Source organism: Neolamprologus multifasciatus, chromosome 8 (assembly GCF_963576455.1).
Source record: "Neolamprologus multifasciatus chromosome 8, fNeoMul1.2, whole genome shotgun sequence".
Taxonomy (NCBI): Eukaryota; Metazoa; Chordata; class Actinopteri; order Cichliformes; family Cichlidae; genus Neolamprologus; species Neolamprologus multifasciatus.
Genome location: NC_140446.1, coordinates 14274720 through 14296292, shown reverse-complemented (window position 1 = coordinate 14296292; position 21573 = coordinate 14274720). Strand labels below are relative to the sequence as shown.

Genomic DNA, 21573 nt, shown 5'->3' with positions numbered 1-21573 from the left:
ACAAATTAAGTTTTTGAATTCCATGCAAATCCTACATGATTTAATTACGTTCATAGAAACATGAAATTATTGTGTTCAAATTACAAGGTAGACTTTTTTAATGTAACAACCACCCAATTTACTTTTTTTGGTATACCAAAAAAAGTAGAGGTGGCTGCTCGACTTGACTGAGATGGATGCCTTCCTGAAACCACGATCCAAAGAGTGCGAGACTGAAATCCCGTGCAGTGTCGCGGGATTTAACATTGCTATATTATTGACTTACTTCACTTGAACATGATATGAACAATTTAATCTACCCTCTCTGCATATTATGTAGTTTCTACACTATATAGTTACACTTAACTTTAAAGCATGAGGCAATTGTGTTAAATACACGCAAGATGCTTACGTAAATCCAAGAGCTGGCCAATCCCTTTTTTTCAGTGCTCCCTGTCAAGTTCTGGAATCAACTTTTCGTCACAATTCGACACAGATTGTAGTCATCCACGTTACTTGTGCACCTCTTTCCACCACACTTTTCCCGTCCAGTCAACTTTCCATGAATACAGAAAGCTTTGATATGGCACTCAGAGAACAGCCAGTCTTTTCACCTTCTGCATTTTGCCCTCCTTGTGGAGAGTATCAGTGGCCGTCATCTGGACAACTGTAAAGTTGTCTTCCCCATGATTTTGTTGTGTGGACAGAACTATACTATGAGACAGATGCTATTCGTACGGTTTAAATAGTAATGTACTCAAACTTGAAAAGAATGAATCACGATAGTGGATTTCTGATTGGCTGATCATGGGCTACAAGCCGTCATTTTTCACACAGGCTTCATTCAAGTTTTGTTTTAGGAGAAAATCACTTTTGAATTTGTAGATGCTCTGACAATGATCAGCTGCTGTCATGGTTTGATAAATCTAGCTGTAAGATTTTCTGGTGAAGTATCTGGCTGTTAAAATGGCATTACTCACTGTAGAAGCGCAACATATTTTTCCTTCAAATAACACATTTCTGGCATTGTGAACTACTACCAAAGAGCTTTCTAACTCTCACAAGTGATTTTGAGAAACACGACAAGGGCTTAAAGTTTGTAACCTGGATTTGTTGTTCAAGGTTATCGTTTGCATTATTATTTTGTAACACAGAGATTCCTAAAACATTAGTCAAAATCCATACTTGTTGCTTTCAAGCTCAATAAGCCCCGTAGAGTTGCGTTTTGGTGCCAGTGAAGTGCCACCTGCAGGCTTTACTAAAGGATTCAACAAGTGGGCCAAAATGTCAGCCCACTCTGCATGATGTCAACAAGTGGGCTAGAAACTTCTATAAAAAAAAACAGCATCAGCCACCAGTGAAAATTACGCTTACATTTCAAAGCTTCTATTAATGGAAGGCAGCTTTACTAAGTATGCTCTAGCTTGTGAAGCCTGCACCCTTTTATACTATAGAGTACAAACAGATGCTTCCTGATGTTCACACAAGGGGGTTGCCTGCTTTGGCAGCTTTCAGCTGTTTGGCAGCTCTTTGTGGAGTGATATCATTGACTCTGGAGCAGTGGATTATTCTGCGGGAGAAGTCAGAAGACTGTCTTTATGCTATTCCTCATGCCACAACTGTTTTCTGGCCAAACAGGTTTACCACAGCACCCATATTTGGGAAAATGAGAAAGGTAGCACAGCAGGTTTTTTTTGTTTTAAAAAGGTGGTTTAAAATCCAATTTCCAAACAGCTATGCAGGAAATATGTTGCCCTTAGCTAAAGAAAAATATATCACTTAATCACTGTCAGTGGAGTATTAGACACTGACGTGTCCGGCGACGAACACGGAGATAAGAAATAACTTGTAGTCATCCGGAACTGCTGTCCAAACATATGAGCCATAGCAGAAATGTTAAGAAATGAAGGTTCAAGTTGTCATCGTGATACTTTGTCACTGCCCTCTAGAGAAGTAGGTTGAAAAAAAGAACAGGAAGCTATCCAAAAATACTCTAATGGTGAGTCCAGTTATCGGAAGTGAAAATGCAACTGAGCCAGAATAGGGCACTAAAATGAAAGACCCCTACTTAAATCCCAAAATGCTCCCAACATCAGTGAGTTGGAAAAAAAAAGTTACATTTTACGTAGTCATACCCAGTGCTAATGATTACACACACATCATGCTCCACCCACATAAAAAAAGAAAATCTGTGTGAAGTTCAGAACATGTCCCTTGTGGAATTGATCACGAAGCCTTCTTTCTTTACACAATGCAAAATATGCAAAATTCACAGCTCCCCTGCTTTAAACCCTATCTCCCTATAGCCTTTCCCTCACTTAGCCCTCTCCATCTGCCATCTCTCTCTTCTCACAACTCCTACTCTTCAATTTCCTGCTTTGTTGTGCTTCCCGCATTCACTTCCTTCCTCCGCCATCCTCTTCAACTTTATGTTGTTTTCAAAGCATTTCTCATCTTTTAATCCATTTCCTACAACATAGATTTCCACTTGTCCTCGCAAACGTCATTCTCATCCCTGTACCCATCATATTTCCCCCTCTCAGTCTCTTTTTTTATTATTATCTCCTCCTCCTTGCCTCCCTGCAGTGTTAAAGCTGTACCTGCGGCATTCTGCTCTCAGTATCCTCTCATCTAAATGGGATGTGTGGCCTTGTTATATCTGATTCCTCTAGACAAGAGGTGAGAGCTAACCTTTCTCCTGCTTCCACGCCTCACCCGCTCCTGTTATTTGTTTTCATAACACAAATATGCTGTCCTCGGTCACAGCATCCATCAAAAAGCTTTAACATCCCAACTCTAGCAGACAAAACAAAATAAATTCTACGAAATGGAGCTCTGTCTTTAACGGTGCTTAAACCACTGTGTGAAAAAAAGAAAAACCTCCTCCGGAGGTAAGATTCATATCGGATTAATGCACAAGTGAAAGATAAAGACAAGAGGGGTGAAAATACTCAGAATATCCTCGGATATCTGCCTGTGCTAATGAATATGATTAATGTTAAGCTGCTAGAGTATCCACTTTCCATGTGGATATGGAAGGAAAAAAAATTATATTCTCAGGCCATGAGTTACAACAAAGCATATCAGACGAAATAGGTTTTCTTTACCAAGGCACACAGGTAGAGATGATAACTCGTTACTGTAGTCAAATACCATCCTTCCTGTTATAAAGGCCCAGAGAAAAAAGAAGCTCTTATGGTACACTCATCAGGAGACTCACACGCATAACCTCACACAGCAGTACTCACTTATACAATTCCATAAATTCAAAAAGTGAACTTACGCGTCCGGAAGCGGTGGTGTGGGCGTGTGGCCGGGCCCTTGCCTGGGCGTCCATGATTCCAGCGTGACGTGGGCTTGACAGGGGCTGGAGGTTGAGAGGTGGTCAACTGTACCTTAGCAGTGGCCTTCAGTGTAGCTGTAGTTGTAACAGATGTGGTAGTGGTGACGGTAGGCGAAGTCTGCCCTGGCTTGGAGTTGACAGCTCCATTACGTCCATTGCTGTTTCCCTTTCTCACATTACTTCGAGGGGTGACCTCCCTACCGCTGGATGGTGGAGTGAGTCGGGTGGCACGAGTAGCAGAAGTGGTAACAGTCCCACTAACGCGGGTGCCAGCACGGTTATGAAGGTGTGGGGCACTGTTGCCATCTCCATTGGCAGTGCTGCCATTGGCTGAGTGATTAGCTGGAGGCCCTGATCTAGTTCTTGGCGCTGGGGCGGTACCGTCTGCAGCTAGTGGCGTGGTAGTTGACACCATTGCTGTCGTAGAGGCTGCTAAAGTACTGGTGGCAGTGGAAATGTCAGGCCCCTTGGGCATGGCACTGGGTTTAGAGAGAAATATAGGATCCTGTCCAATGCTACCTTTAGGATCCACTAGATCAGTGGGGACATAGTCTTGGACGGATCCCACCACAATCCATTTTAGCAGCATGAGACTGAGTCCCAGTCCCACAAAGCCCATGACTAGGGGCACGGCACAGAGCCAGGTCTGCTGGCGAGGCCACACGGCACAGGGGCCACAGCGGAGAGGGCCCGGGGCTCGAGGAGATGCCTGTTCTGCCCCTGGTTCCTCCAGCGTCATGGCTGCTAGAGTGCTTGCACCAGAACGATCGCTCATCCTGCTGGAGGTTTTTTTGTCTCTTTTAAGGTACTGGGGAGGTCAAACAGGTGGCCAAATTACACAATGGCATGTAAGAGGAAGGACAAGTGGTGCAGAAGAAATGCTGTGCATCTTAAGTAAATAGTACCCACACAATACCTGGTCTATATGCCTTCATGCAGCAACATAAAACACGTACTAATGCACAAGCACCCACAAGCAGAGCAGACACGAGATAGCCTAAGTTACTCAGTCACGTACTAGGTGTAGGCTTACTAATTAAAAGCTGGCACGCACTCAAATGCATACACGAGCAATATAACCTACACTCCCTCTGGCGGACAACAAACCAAACGCACATAAACTCACACAGACACAGAAATGCACAACAATATACACACAAGCACACAGGTTATGGACAGGTGAGAGAGAGAGAGAGAGAGAGGCGGGGAAGAGGGAGGGGGTCGGGGGGGGGGGGGGGGGGGGGGGGGGGGGAGGGCGCCTCACTGTAGTTTAGCGCTAACGAAGCGATGATAAATCCCAGGATGCTTCACTCCCTTGTTAAAAAGCCGACGCAAAAAACCGAAAGATATCGATCCGTTGCGTGGCGAGCTTCAGATTGGAGCTGTAAATCCATACGCGTGTGTGTTCGTGCGCAGACCAACAACCTAGGCTAAAGGCAGCACCCTTCTCCACTCAGCTGGATGATTATCGGCCGAATAAGGTCGGCAAAAGACAAATTCTTCAAATCACTCTACTCTTGGGTCTCATCGGAGTTTACTTTACATTACAGCCTGTAGCTTATGTGCAGCCTACTAATGGGCTCCCTTTCCCACTTGCAATGTCTTTGTAGGCTGCTCCAACTTTGCCCCTCACAGCACGGCCACCCTTTCGGTCGCTCCAGCTGTCGATAATCCAAGCCGGTGAAAGCCACCGAAACTGAAACGAGGCAGGGCAGAAGGGGATCTGATGTGATCTGCCAATGAGACTGGGGCGGTGTTGCTGTTGGTGGTGCCCTGAGAAGCGGGCTAAATCCAATTGATCCTGGTCTAATCCATACGCTGACCACCCCGCGCTGATTTCCCGGAATGACAGCGGCGTGTCTCCAAAGCAGTCTGACTGCAGTCCGTCCCTGTGATAATAGATCCGGTGTTTGGTGGAGGAGAGAGAAGAGAAAGAAGAAGAAAAAAAAACAGGAGCCCCTTACGATTCGTTTACCTTCGCTGCATTCCCACAGTGGTGCAAGCAGCAGAAAGGGAGACGGGTAGAAAAGAGGATGGGGAAGAGAGAGAGGGAGGAGGGGGGTACTGCTGCTCTGAAAAAATGATGCGGCGGCTGTTCTTGGAGGCTGCAGACTAGGGAGAGACAGAGAGTGAGGGGAGAGAGGATGAAGGGGAGGGGAGGCTTGCTCAATCCGCGGTGAATGATGTGGGTTTCACGGCTCCTATCCCATCCGGCGCTCTCCTCCGGTTCATCGCCGTCCTCAATACTCCAAAGTGACGAATAGTGAGTGCCCCATCTTTCCCCGTAGACTCCACGGCTGTAGGTGTGCTCCGACTCCCTTATCAGCAAGAGAAGAGAAGAGGAAAAAAGAGGAAGAAAGCGACAATTGTGGTGGGCAAAAGCAGAAAGACAGCGGGGAAAACAAGACAGAGAGCACAGATGCGTGTTGGCTAAAGCTCTGCAGCAGATGCAGATAGGAGGCAGAGGGAGGAGGCGGCGGCGGCAGCAACAGCGGCGCGCACCACACACGCACGGCAACGAGAGAGGAGAGGCGCTACCATAGACACACCCCAGGGAGCGGTGGAGATAGAGCGAGGGAGGGAAAGGATGAGAGGAGGAGGAGGGAGGCGCCACCCCGATGTCTTCCACCAGTGGCACACAAGAGCAAGCAAACCAAACACCGGGCTCATAATTTAGGCTATGGGCGAGTTGGAGCACTACTTCAACTTGATACTTCCGCGGGCAGTAGATGAATCCCGTATTTAACAGTTCACAGGGGACAGCGGTGCTTTAGGCACACAGCCAGCGTGGTTTTATGGCCAGCACGACTTAGTGAAATGAAAAATGTGCGTTCGTACTTTTAGAAAGCCTACAGTTCAGCAATGAGACGTAAAGTGCCCGAACCATCAAGGCCTTTGGGACCTGCTGTATTTAAAGCATAAATGCAACGCAAACAAACAAATGTGTGTGCGCACAAGTAAACTTGGACGACATAGGTTAAAGGCATTCTGCGAACTTGTATCGTCTTTTGAATTCTGAGAAATAACCACCATTCGGCATCACTTGGAGCAGTCATCTGTATTCTCTTCTTCGTTTTAAAATAGCTTGCAACTTTGTGGCAATAATTTCCTACTTGCGGGAGCTTTGGTTGTCACCAGAGACACATCAGTGTTGCTGTTATTTTACTACAGTACACTCAAAAAAATGTGTTGTTGGATGAACACAATTTAATCATGGCACCCATTTTGCACACGATTTAACCAAGTACAATAAACCATTTTCAATCATGTCAAACCAACACATTTAGCATTTGGCGGTTTAATGTAATCAGATTACGTTGGATCAACATAGTATACTTACATTGATTTGAAGTGATTTATTTAAGTATGTAGAGTGAAATTTGTTTTAATTCATTCTACACACGTTAAAAGGTTTAGGAAAACACAATTAAATCTTGTTGTTTCAACAACTACTTAGTTAATCAAGGCAACTACTGCAAGTCTTGCTTAATAAACCAATATGGGGGTTGATGATTTCACTCATTTCAATCGAATTATTTCAATTAGATTTGTTTACATTTGTTACACATTTAGAAACCCACTACTTTACAAAAAAAGTCACAATCAGATAATGATAACATTAACTTTATTAACTGGATTTAGTGGACAATATAAAAGCTTACCATTTTTGTACACCTGCAAGCATTATGCCACTTCAAAAGGTATAACGTTAGAATACTTATTTACATAGGTAATATGTTGGAACCAAAGCTTCCACAACTAAAAACAGATGCAAAATTTGCTAAATATTTCAACTGTATTTTAAAAAATTAAACTAAAAGATAAAAATACATCTCCCACTTGGCAAGTTAAAACATGTGACAAAATAGAATTACCATTGTGTGAATTTGGAAAAAAAAAAAAAAATTAGAAATAATTTGGGGGCAATACAACAACAACAAAAAATCCATAGGTTAAAAAAAAAGAAAAAAATATATATATAGGGATTAAAAAAAATTTAGGAAGTAAAACTAAAATAGAAACAGAAGGCTTAACATCAAATTAAATGACAGATGACATTTTTTTTTCAAATGCAATTAATTATTTGAAATGAAAATCTATATTTGTTTGGTGTATCTCATTGTAATAATTATTAGTTTGACCAATTTTTATATTTCTGTATTTATTTTTTAATTTTTGTTGCAGTCCTCCACAGCTACCAATATAGTTTTGCTGTGTTTTAAAACATGCTAGCAAGCAAAATGGACACAATAATACAGTGAACTTAACAGGTGGCAGTGGTCTTAAACTTTACAGGCCCTTGACACAACATAGTAACAGTGCAGCTAAAAACAACAATGAACATTTCTTTGGGAAAACCCCTCAATGCAGTTTCTGTAAAATGGTAACTTTGTTCTACAAAGGAGAAGAAAAAAAAAAAAGAGGGGGGCACTAAAGCACTCCAATGGAGTGCTTTAGTGCCCCCCTCTTTTTTTCCTTCTTCATTCAACACATGACAGCATTATGGTATGTGTGAATTAGTACCTATACTACAAACTCAAAATTAAATGAAAAATAATTAACAGAACAGTACTTCTGTCAGTACTTCTGATCCATTTTGAGCCATCTATATAAGGACAAACAAAAATCATCTGCAGTGCTGTATAAAAGGTGAATTGCCCAACAGAGAGAATCCAAAAACTTAAAAATATTTTTTAAATAATAGAAAAAAATATAAACAACTCAAATATTAACATTATATATTGGAAATCACCATTGCACCAATGAACCATTCAAGACCTATCAATCATTTTCAAGTGCTCTCACCCCATAAGCTTGTTTTTCAGAAACTGTGCCTTTGAAGAGAGCTTTTGTCCATCAAGATTTAAAAGTATCTTCTGGAGGACTTCAAAGGTGCATTTAAGTTCTGGTGGGTAGCTCAGGTTCAAACAGTATATGAGTCCAAACAACAGAGCCCATGCTTGTGCAATGTTACCCAAATCAGTGTTAGCCTCCACACCCTCAATCAGGACACCAACGTCCTCTGGGTCATCTTCAGGTTCAGCACCCTCCTTCTGGATGACGTACACCCCCATTTGCTCCATGCAGCTTTTTGCCTCGCTGTCCGTATCCTACATGAACAAATAGAAGACAACAAAGTAAAATTTAAGAGATTGTTTAAACAACTGTTTCTATGCTGTTCATAAAATCCAAGTAGTCAAAGTAATAAACAGAAAATTACACCACTAAAGTAGTTGTTAGTAATTACTCCAATACATAAATTATAAAATACACCTCTCATGTCAAAAGAGGTGGCATAATTGACCTCTCACCAGCCCCTCCCCCAAAAGGGCCATTGTCCAATTACACATTATAGCAACAATTACTGTGTCTGACAAACATTAACCTCAAGCAAGATGGAGAAGCAGTGTGCCCACCGATACCCCGAGAGATTGTGTCTGGAGGAGTTGTGTTCTTTCCATTCACAAAGTCGAAAACAACGTGAATGGATTAAACAGTGTGGATGGCCCCACTCCCAGGTAAATGTACCAAACATTATGAAGCATGTCTGCTCGCACATTTGGGTACCCATTGGTGCGCAGAGGAAACCATTTGTTTGTCGGACATAGCAAGAGTAACTTAGGACTCGAGAAAAGGCTAACTCAGCTGCTAAAATAAAACAGGTATAGAAGTGTTAGTACTAAACAGCTCAAAGTTCATAGACATTTCTATTTACAAATACTGATGACCATAGCAATGAAAAAACAACAGGACTTGTTTTAATCCAAGAGCAGATTCAAAAGCAATATTGTCTTGATGCATGTTAAATGCATTGTATGTTTGTGTATCAAGTTTAACTACTGTATGCATAAATTTCTTTCCTTCCAATACCAAATTCCATAAATTCTTTATTGCAACGCTTAATACTGTTTGGTATTCAAGACATCCTTTCCCCAATACCAGGTGTCTTGTTGCTAATCTCAAAATTTTAATTTTAACGATTTGCATTTGAGGCAACGTCACAATTTGTATGGTAAATAAAATGGTAAATGGCCTGCATTTATATAGCGCCTTACTAGTCCCTAAGGACCCCAAAGCGCTTTACATATCCAGTCATCCACCCATTTACACACACATTCACACACTGGTGATGGTAAGCTACATTGTAGCCACAGCCGCCCTGGGGCGCACTGACAGAGGCGAGGCTGCCGGACACTGGCGCCACCGGGCCCTCTGACCACCACCAGTAGGCAACGGGTGAAGTGTCTTGCCCAAGGACACAACGACCGAGACTGTCCAAGCCGGGGCTCGAACCGGCAACCTTCCGATTACAAGGCGAACTCCCAACTCTTCAGCCACGATCGCCCCATATGAGAATGTTACAGTCAACATGCTGTCACAATGACTCACCAAGTACTCCTTTATTAACTTCTCATAGTCTTCGTTTAGGTAGATGCACAAAGACTTCAAGATGCATGCTCGTCTGGTATGGATGTTGTCATGCTGGAGAGGAGGAGGAGATAATATGAGCCAAAACCAGGCTGTTTTTCTTAAAGCTAGGGTAATCAGTTAACTTGCATAATTATTCTTTAGGTTAGAACCTGGCATGTACCATTTGTTAAGCCGAAACAAAATTGACAACTTCATCTCCAAATAAAAGTTATTTTTGCTGCCTATGACAAAATCTACTCAATCCTAATACAAACCTTGGAGATGGCAAGCATGAGACCTCTTATTTTCTTTCCAGGTGTCCCTCCTTTGATCAGAAAGATTTCCATTAAGCGTGGCGCGTATTGGTCAAGCTCGGCAAAGAAAGTAGATAGCAGAGGCTTTCTGGTGATTCGCAGAAACTCCTTGTCAATCTGCAATAGAGAACAAATACATTGATTAAAAACTCAACTGTATATTTCACTCACTTCACATCTAAGCTGACTAAAGCTGCTTTTAGAAGACCATGCAGACATCAGTGCTGTCTGTGTAGAACATGAATCAGTCTGTGTCAGATCCTGAATTTAAAATTTCCACTGAAGTCACAGGTAAGAGGCAAATGGAACCAAGATCTAGGCCATTTGCTTTTTGAAGTTTGCAAAGACTGCTAAATTGTGCCAGTGGTAGTTCACTCTTTGCAACATAGTACGCTGGTCTAAACAGATTTTTCAGGTTTATTTTTAGTATGTTATTTGCAATTGGTGTTTGTTCTGGGAAAGATATTGCAGACTGAGCAATAATGCATTTCTAATGGGGGCCTTTCTTAAATGTACTGGTCCCAGTAACAAAGGCGCTTGTCGACTCAGAAATCGAGGGAAAACCAACAACACAACCGGCAGAACATTATGTTATTTACACGGGTGCACATACGTGGTCCGCATGTGCGCATTCGCTGTCAAAATAAAAGACGCGCACCAGATAAGAAGTTGCGACGCGCATTTGCGTCCATATAAAAGGCACTGTTTTTGTCCGCTAGAGTGGGATTTTCACGGCACATTCTGCACCACATCTCTGTGCGTTCATCATTTGTTTGAAGCCAGCTCACCTCCTGCAACCACTTTTCCGAGAATTCGCGCTTCTTTTGTGGTTCGGACTCCTTCTGACATTTCTTTGGAGGTGGAGGAACAGCAAAGTAATTGCTTAAAGGAGCTTCTTCGACATCTTTAAGAGTTCTAAACAAATGTCTGTCCTCCTCCAGAAAATCTTATGTACGCAAACACGCATTGCAACTTCTTATCTTGTGCGCGTTTTTTATTTTGACAGTGAATGCGCACCTGCGGACCACTTATGTGCACCCCTGGTTATATAGCTTGTCATATTGCAGCCACAGAAATTCTTGTGTCCATGAAACCATAAAGCTGCACTTTCTTTTTGCCTTATAGTCTGATTTGTCATAATTTTTCCGTTTTGTGGTAAGCTTTTCTTTGGCTGTCACTTCTTCACCCTGACCTGTCTTATTTGGCTCAGCAGAACTAAAATATATATCCTGCTGCTTTTACACACGCACTTACATAACGCTCAGCGATTCTCTGTGCGATCAACCTCTCACATGTTTAAGCTTGCTGCGGGAGATTTCACTTGTCATGTTTGCATAGTAAGCTAACAATTGATAAGACTATGTCAGAGGAATTGGTGCGCAAATTATCATCACTCACCAATCAGTGCTGTCGCTCTCTATACACAGTTCGCGCGATTGCAAAGTGAAAGCAAAAAACAAGCGCAAATTCAAACGCGATTTCAATATGTCACATATTGACAGTGGCTCACCAATGCCAATGACATAATTACCCAGCTACATTTCCGAAAGAATGCAAAAGCATTGACATATATTTTTCCTTCCTATGACAGCCCGACGGGCAGGGCAGAGATAGATTTTGGTGGCCCGACTGGAAAAATCGCTAGCCCCGGGATGTCGGGCTAGCGATTTTGCGAGCCCTGTACAGTGTTTCAATATTTTTTACCTACTACTCTCCCTGATGGAGCAACGCTTGCACTGCCACATACAAGTCACTGAAAGAAAAAAAGAGAAGCAGTTTTAAGGATGGTTTTATTGACCACCTTTTTTTTTTTAACTTTGATTAAATCATAAAACTATCATAAAAATATATGATGGTAAAAACTTACCATGTATTAAAGAGGAGGCACAAACAATCAGAAAAGGGGTCAGCTTTCTTTGTGGTGTTACTATGGTAAAGAAAACAGACAAAAAAAATTATAAAAACTCCACAGTGGATTTTTTTTTTACTTTGTTGCAAACATATAAAAAAATACAAATACATATAAATACCTCTTGCAATATAAAATTCACAGATAAATATCCAATCTGTTGCCAAATGTAATAGCAGTGTTTCACACTATGCAATAAAGATGCTGGTAGTTGCGGTAAAGGTCCGACAGGCAATTTTCATAACTATCCGCCATTGCCTTTTCCTCTGACCTCGTGTTTATGCTCTTTTTCCCATGCACTAGCGTTTAAGTCAATTCAAAGGATGCAGTCCCTGAATTTGGACACAACTAATATTTAGCAACTCGCGCATGCTAGTTTAACTTGCATTACTGCAAGAGGCCGAATGCTTAAAAAAAGGAGAGAGAAAGAGAGAAGAAATGCAAATGATAATAAAAAAAAAGTGAAGAAAGACCATGTCTTGCAATAACCGTCATTTAAAACCAAAGTGAATGCTAACAGAGCTAGGTAAAAGTTCAATGAGACAACCATACAACTTTAGCTAACTTCATTTACTTTGAAATTGAATTTCAAACGTGTTAAATATTGAATTAAACACATTAATAACCGCTAAAAACACTATAAGACTAACTGCAAAAACGGGTAACAAAAAAAAGAAAGAAATGGAAATGCTAATAATAATATAAATATAGCCGGAGCGGATTAGAAATCAGGTATTAGACGGTACCGATTGGCACCGTCTAATACCCGATTTTCACTGTATTTGCTCCACTAGCGCTGTCTAATGACAAATTACACATTTGGAATTAAAAACATTGTTAAACAATTAACGGACGGAACAACTTCGTTTGACTAAGATATTTTCAGTTATTTATTACTTACCTGTATTGTGGAAGATTCTGCAGAGGGAAACGGCAGTTCACCAAACACATATAACTTTCTCCGCGTTCCCGCCTCTTCACTTCTGGGAAGTTTGAGCATGCGCACTAGGCATCGGTTTTAGAGTTGTTGATTTAAAATAATTACATTTAATTGAACTGAAGAATGCAAATCTAGTTCATTAAACTTTTTGTTATTTTATGTTAAACCAACAACTGATAATGATTTAAAAACCTAAACTCAATATGTTCATGTTAAATAGACAAATGTCTATTGAATAAATCAAACAACTGCCTTAGTTGACTTTTTTGAGTGTACCCTTTCCCTGTTCTCCCTCAATTAATTTCAGTTGTATTATCATTAATCAGAAAAGTGGCTAATTTTACACAGGTTGCACTCAGTTAAGGGTTACTCAGTCAGTTAGATGTCTCCAAGCCTGCAAATCGTCTCAGCTGTCCCCTTTTGTTATGTGCAGAGAAAGACGTTTGCAAATACAGAGACAGTCTTTAGTTTCACATGCACCGTTGCTTGAAGTAAGGACTGTGGTCTTATTTAAGGCTGCTTCTTTGTATCATGATTGATTCTTTTTTAAATAGAGAAACGGGAGTAATCGACAAAATCAAGAAAACCGTTTCTCATTTTGAAATGTGGGTGCATCTATATTGCTGTACATTTGAAAAGAAGGTTGAAAATGGGTGCGTGCCTTTCTCTATTAAAGGAAGTGAGAAGGAAAGGACCAAGATAAAGGGATGTCTTGGTCCTTGGTGTGATTCATCAAGTATCCAAAACTCACAACAACTCAGAAAACCCTCCAAAAACTTCTGCTATTACATTCTGTCTTCTTACATATGGCAAAAGTCACATTTTAAACTTCTTCTTTTTTTCTTTACATGTTCCTTTACATTTTCCGCTTTGTTATGGACAATAACAACTTCCGCGACCCCGAAGTTTGCTTTTCATTTCATTTTCATAAACAACAGGAAATGACACAACCACAAGCTCCTTTTATATTCTTGCAGTGATCACATTTTTCATTAGTGGCTTTGCTAATGTTCACAATGAGTCTGACTGCACTGTTTACTGCTTTAGGCGCAGAAGTAATGTCCCGCTCTAAAGATGCTTTTGAACTTGACAGGCTGTCGACAGTCATTCTCTCCCAGGAACATACTGTGCTTCTTACCCCTCTCAAGTATTTGAAGATTCTTAAGAAGGGGGAAAAATGTGAGGATTTCCAGCAGAGGAATCTATTCAAGTCATTGAAATGTTGGTTCCATGGGGCGCCGTTTGTAAAGTGAAACATGCTGAAATTAACGGCAACATTTTTCCGGCCGCATTTTTCAGCTCAAAACCTTACAAAAACATGTTTTTTCGAGTAATTTTTACAACATTTAGTAAAAATATTTGTAACTTTTCATCAAATGTTAAATATTAAATCTAAATATTATATTTAAATCTAAATGTTAAATCTAAATGTTAAATGTTAAATCTAAATGTTACAGAAAACTAAATATTTAGGCTAACATGCAAATTTATTGTACAGATCAACGGAAATACCAAAATAAAAGCTTCCCAAAAACCTCCGGTGCAAAATTGTGTCTGCTCTCCCCCTCACTTCTCCCCGCCATGTGCTGCTTCACTTCTTGCCTACGAGCATGTCCAGCGATTTTGCTGGACATGTACCTTTGGATGGCCGACAAAACGGATCTTCCGATGTTTTCAGCTAAATTGCCGGACGTGCTTTCTCATGGTCCGCGCCGGGTTATGGCTGAATTCCAGTGGAATGACGGTCTGTACGAGTTTCTTTTTGTTTTTGAATAAAGTTTCAATGAGACTTTATTAGACTTATTAGAGTATTATAACACCACATAATGTTTCATATACTATTTCCCAATATTCACTCACACATTACTAATACTGTAAATGCAAATACATTTTAAAATGAATAAATCCAACCTGTAAAAAGCTGTTGTCACAAATGCCACAACTAAAGCATGTGCTCTGGACCTCAGCTTGTATTATGTAATGTAATTATAAATTATTTTATATAAGAAACTAAAAGTGGGAAAATGAAACTTTTAAACAACTGTTTATTTATGTTTCGTTTTTGTACGTTTCTTATCAAAGTGAGTCTTGAAAAATAAACGTGAAAAAAATAAATAATAAGCATAGTGGATATACTGATGGTTGCAGTTCTGTACATGGGGTAGGTACCAAACTATACGCTCTATAATGAGTAACGGTTCAAGCCCTCTGAAGGCAACATCCAGTGATGTCCTGTACTTGTAAGCAGGGACCAGAGAATTCCTTTCTGTTATGTAGAAAAGGGCATTAAGCTCACTGGCTGTGATGAACATCCATTGACGTAAGTTAAAGTTCATCTTGTTGCCATTTGGCTTATCCTGGCTGTGGAGGTTTGTCATTAGAAGCAGATATCATTTTATCTGGTGTATTCCCCTGGGTATCTCCTTGCCCAAGAATATTAGTGGCTCTATGAACCTTTTGCTCAGATGCAGGGTTACATTTGTGTCAGTCATCCTGTCTAAAACATGTCTAGTCTGTTTTTGACTCCAGCCAGTGTGCCTCTTGAGCATGACGATGTGTGTGTAAGCTCAATAGGTAATGGGTGAATTTACACTCTCTGCAACCTTCACACCACTATAAAAATAGCTTATAGGCTTCTTTCACTAACCTTCTTCACTTTGAGAGCATAAACTATGGCAACCTTTATCTCCGTATTGATTATTGCTCTCTGTATAATATTAAAAATCAATGTATTTTCCCTCTGAAAGTGTCTGCATTCAAGGATCTCTAGGGAGCTACTATTTAACAAGACTGATCAGGACATACAAACACATTCTATAACACACTGAGAAAGACTTCTCAAACCAAAATAGAGGAAATACATTTATAATGTGGTGTCTTTTCCATTTGATAACGTCCTGTGCAGCTTCCTTCCTGCATGTGTGTGGTGCCAGAAAAGGTGAACGCAGTCTTAGAGTGTCCCCAATCCAAACCTGTAAAATAGGATTAGTGCTTAATGGGGTTCACTAGTTTCTACTAGTGCTTCAGTGAGATGCTTAGTACTATCCCTTTTTGATTAATGCATTTGGCAAGATCCCTACCTGACCTCTGGAAGCAGGCTTTCACGAAGCACAAGAAAAGTTTTCCTCGGGTTATGAAAATAATTAGCTACCACTTATATTGCAGGGAAATTCAATTTCAGGACTTCCTCTCTTAGCCACAGAAACCCATGCAAGTCACTGGTTACAGCGTCTCCTAAGTCTGCCCCTCAGTTCATCTCAAAAAATTTGCACTTTTCTCATCTATGTGTCGCCGCATTTTACCCCACGACCTTCAACACTCAGTTAGACAACCTTATGAGCGTTAATCAGGAGAATCCACACTGTGCTGCTTGGCTACATGCATTCCTAATACTTGGAAATCACAGCTCTTGTGGGATCAGTGCACTTCAAATATACTTGAGATTTTGTTCACAGGCAGGTTTTCATTTGAATGTCAAATGGGTTACCTGTCAGAGCAGAACTTAGAAGTGGGGGTGCCCACTGCAGTGGAGTGCAAAGTATCTCGTTGGGCAATCTCAACATCTAAAGACTAGCCGGAGAATTCCTGCTAAATGGGAGGTCCAGGTTTTCTCGGTTTTTAAAAAACTTTTGTGATATACAACAAAAGCGAGTGGGATTAGAGCTTTTAAAATTTTTGCAGGAACTGTTAACAAGTATACAAGTTAAAAAGGCAAATTTAAAGCATGTTATAGCCAAATCCATGCCATTCAAGCTACTGTTAGTCATCCCATAACCCAACAGAGAAAGAAAGCTGTTTTAGTGTGTTGTTGAGCATCATGCTCTCAGTTGACAGTCTATCAGTGGCGAGTGTAAAAAGCCCTTACATATTGGTGACAGGTAAGAGTTGAAGATCAGAAGCAACACCTACAAGAGTGCAGAAAGAAATATTAAAAGCACTGTCCATGGTGCTGATTCTTAAAAAAAAAAGTGACCAGCAAATAATCAACCAACCATTATCAGTAAATAAGCTATAATAAGACAATGCACAGTCTCAAGTGCTGTTTCTTCTTAATTTGACTTATAAAATTATATTTTAATGATGTATGCATGATTAAATAACAACATCAGCATTATGGTACCACAATAAACACAGTAATATCGCTCAAGGCGTCAAAGTTCATTATAAATACATCTTAGAAACATGATGTGGAGTAATCTTATCATTGGGGTGTAGCAGGCAGACGATATTACATGTGTAGGAGTAATTAAATCATCTGTCCCCAAATGCAAACACCACATCATCATCTATTCTATATTGTTGAGGCAGCCGAGTCATAAGCCTACAAATGGGATCAGCTGTTCTCTGCTGTTGTTGCCAAACGCAGTGGACCTCCAACATTGCTGCCAGTGGGCACATTGCGTCGTTCAGTTCCAAGGCCTCCTCTTTACTCCGAAATGAGAGGGTGGGGAGGTGTAACCCAGCTGGGGACAGTTGCACATGCTCTGTGATTTCAATTTGAATGTGTCAACAGTGATATGTTTTGCCCATAGTGAAATTCACTTCTGTTTACATTGCAACTCTATGACTTTTGCCAGGGTGGATGGATCTTTATTCCCTTTGAGTATATATGCATTTCCAGCAAAACACTGGCTGAATAGTGAAGGGACAGCTCGATGTCGCTCGAGCAGCATTCTAAGCAGCTGGTCCGAAACTGTTTTTATCATTTACGGAATATCTCTAAACTCAGACTAATGGTATCAAAGCTTGAACTTGAGATGATTATTCATGCTTTTATTTCTTCTCGTTTAGACTATTGTAATGGCCTTTTTACTTGTTTTAACAAATCAGCCTTAAATCGTCTTCAGACTGTGCAGAATGCTGCAGTGCGTCTCATAACAGGCACCAAGAGAAGATCGCATATCATTCCAGTCTTGGCCTCCCTTCACTGGTTGCCTGTAAATTTTAGGTTTCATTTTAAAATTTTAGTTCTAACCTTTAGGGCCCTACATGGTCAAGCTCCTCAATATTTATCTGACCTGCTGAAACCACATACATCTTCTCGGGCTTTAAGGTCATTAGATCAGAGACTGCTGGTGGTACCGCACACTCGTTTTAAAACTCGTGGTGATCGGGCTTTTCAGACTGTGGCACCACGGTTGTGGAATTCTCTCCCACTGTCTCTTTGCTGCACGGACTCCATTGATTCTTTTAAGAAACAGCTGAAGACATTTTTATTTAGAAAAGCATTTGATTAATTTCTTCTTATGCTGTTTTTATAGTTTTATTGTTTTACATTGTTTTATTTACTGTTATATTGTTTTTATATTTCCATTTCCTGTGTTGTAAAGCACTTTGTGATTTTTATCTGTGAAAAGCGCTATATAAATAAATTTTACTTACTTACTTACTTACTTAATGGAACTCAACTGTGGTTCTTCTCTCATCTGGCACTTTCTGGGTATATGTTCCTATTATCTTATTTCCAATAAGTTCAAAAAAGAAAACAGAATCACAGTACTGCTCATAGGATTTCTCACTGTTTTCTTAGTATCATTGGATATTAGTACAAAGCACAGACCATTGATGTTTCAGTCATTAAAAAAACAGCAGGATGTTGTTGTTGTTTTTTTTAAATACTAAATACTTTTAAAAACCCATACACTTTTGTTATGTTATTAATTCATGCATTGGCTTTGCTGCGCTGTTAAACAGTCAGGGACATAAAGAGCAAATTGATTGCAATGTAGCAAACATTATCCTGTGTTTTTCTTTAAACACAACTTACAGGAATTTTGCTTTTTGCATGCAATGTTTATGAGAGTGTCCTTCACACATAAATCCTTAAACAGCCAATACTTTGATTCGCTTCCCTTGATTATCCACCAGTTACTTAGCTATTAACGCTAAGCCGACCTTCAATGACTTATTGACGAAAGCTCTATCTGCAACTATTTTGTGTCTTTCTCAAAGGGTGGCCGTGTCTCTGGGGAGCGTAATCACTGGATGGTAAATCTTTGGAGAGAAGCAACTGCATTTCCTTGAGGTAATATTAGGCTCTCCATTCTGTCCCTTTGTATTGCTGCCTTTATCCTACCCAATGGTTGATTTGAAGAAACAATTTCCAAGACAATAATTTCTTTTGATACCAACAGACTTTAAAATCAACCAATTTCCAGAGTCAGGATTACAAAGGAGGAGTCTTAACCCACAGATTTGTTTCCAAGAATGCAACCTCATGTCGTGCGTATGTCAAAGTTTACCATGAAGAAAACAACATTACTGTTGAAAGCATAACAATCAATCCTATATACCATTAATTCAAGCTGGAGGACAGCACCACACAAATATGTTCGCAGTTCACACTTCCCCTGTGAGAATAATTTGGGAAACACTAGCATTATGTTTTATTCAAACCCTGCTTAATAATACACGAGATATTGCATGATTTGGTTGTGCGATTCAGTGTGTGTGTGTGTGTGTTTCATGGATTTTCTTAATTGGCTAGAGGATGTAGCCTCATGACCACTGTGACTGTGATACTGGAGATATAATGAGAAAAACTCATGGACTGAAGTGTAAGGCAGATTGGTGCTCAATGAAACTAGACTCATCCAGTTTTCAAAATCTGCTGTTTGATTCTGGCTGGTTTGAACTGTGGAAATACTGGACAACATGCCTTCAAAGAGTCCAAGAGCTGAGCTGTCTGCCTCGCCAAATATACATTGTTGAACAGTCATTCAAAGTCTTTCAAGCCAGGAAGTGACTGTGTTCATCTGAACAAATTAGTCATTTAAGCTACACAGTATGTCAGTATGATTTGTATTTCACAACTGCCATTTGTGGCGAACCACCTACGCTTTAAAGTACCTGTGACCACTTTCTATTTTCATGATAGTGTATATCTACAATTATTGTACTAAGACATGTCAGTTGGATTGTGAGTAGATTTATAGTTTTATGATCAAACTGTTAAGGACTTATAATATAAAAAGCCACCATGAAGAGAAACAATGATGATGTATTATGGTGATGTTGAACGCTAATGGGTTGCTGAATATGACCAAAATATGAAACATGGAAAACAAAGTGGATTTCTTTCTTTCTTTCTTTCTTTCTTTCTTTCTTTCTTTCTTTCTTTCTTTCTTTCTTTCTTGTCACATTGCAATTTATTCTAACTTTTGCTTAACACTACAAAGAGACTATAGCTATGTATGTAACAGCACGACAGTTGTAGGAGCCATATGAGTTGTTCCTTTTTGGACTAAGTGGGTTGGTTTAAATTGGCTCACTGTATTGGTGCACGGGTGTGGGGCGTGTCTCATGGGTGTGGTAGATAATAAATGTGGTTGCACTCACCTGTTCACAGCACCTGATGTTGATGAGCAGAAAGGTAGGGTGAGCATGAGGCAGAACTTTTTGTTGACCGCAACTTGATCGCAGCTTGAATTACTTTGATGTATTATATCTGTGCATTTGTTTAATAAGTTAATCCCAGGCACTGATTTGTATATGGAACAGTTGCATGTGGAATAAAAGGAGCAAAAGGTACAGAAGTGTATTTTATGTGTTCATTGTTGCGCGTCATCTGTGTCCTCATGTTTAGCCTGCCGCGGCCATAGGTTGGAGGAGCCACAACAACTATAGATGATAGATGTTAATCCAAGTGATAGCATCTCTAATGTTGGAAACAGAAGTTGTAGGAAAAGCAAATCATCACTCAGTAGCTCCATGGTTTCATCTGCCTTGTCAGCACGCATAATGGCAGAGGCTGACATGGCTGCCCTTCTTGTTCGACAGAGGTTGTTGAAAGAAAAGCATGCTTTGGAAGAACAAGAAATACAGCTTAAGAAAAGAAAGGAGCTGCTTGACTTAGAAACTGAAATAGCAGCTTCAGCAGCAAAGGTGAATGTTTTAAAAGCTTCTGAAATGTCCCAAGTCTCAAGTGCTGTTAATGGTAAATCTGATGGAATGAATTCGTATTTAGATCGAGAGCAGGGGAGTTTAGGCGTTTTAAATCCTAATGCTCCGACGTTCAAACCTGTGTTACCAGAGCAACCATATCAGGGTGTTGATGCAAGTGATCATCAAGCGCAGGTATTGGATGTAAGGCCCAAGGTTAAAAATATTTCTCAGCCTAAGGTCATTTCGTTGGAACAGTCAGAGACGAAGCCTCAAGTATTTCCAGGTGCGGTTCCAACTACTCAGATGATGTTGCAGTCTCACGCACAATCAAAACATCTTACACACACAGCGCAAGGTAGTGAGGGTCATGATCATCTAGTCACAGTTTTGAAGAAACAAAATGAAATTACAACTTTATTGGCTGAGCAGCAGTCTCTGTTTTTGTTACCAAGGCGTGACATTCAGTTATTTGATGGTGATCCTTTGCAATATCAAACATTTGTGAGAGCTTTTGAGCACATGGTGGAGAGTCAAGCTCACAGTGCTAAGGATTGTTTATATTTTCTCGAGCAATACACTACAGGCCATCCAAGAGAAATGGTCAGAAGCTGTCAGTATATGCCTGCTGAGTATGGATATGCTAAAGCTAAATCTTTGCTCCAGGAGAACTTTGGCAATTCGCTGAAAATTGCTGCTGCCTACATTGAAAGGGTCAGTAAATGGCCACCTATAAAATCTGATGATGTGAAGGCTTTGCAGGAATATGGGTTTTTATTAAGGCAATGTTGTAATG

The 21573-nt window shown here is 40.3% G+C and overlaps 1 protein-coding gene across 1 annotated transcript in view; it reads right to left on the bottom strand.

Annotated features, from left to right (window-relative positions):
- nrg3b (neuregulin 3b) overlaps window positions 1-6014 on the bottom strand; it is a 216640-nt gene extending 210626 nt beyond the window's left edge. The window contains exon 1 of the mRNA XM_085170975.1: window positions 3263-6014. Within this exon, the coding sequence (XP_085027101.1) occupies window positions 3263-4097 (835 nt within the window). The 5' untranslated portion in view covers window positions 4098-6014. The remainder of the gene's footprint in view (window positions 1-3262) is intronic.
- Window positions 6015-21573: the final 15559 nt, after the last annotated feature.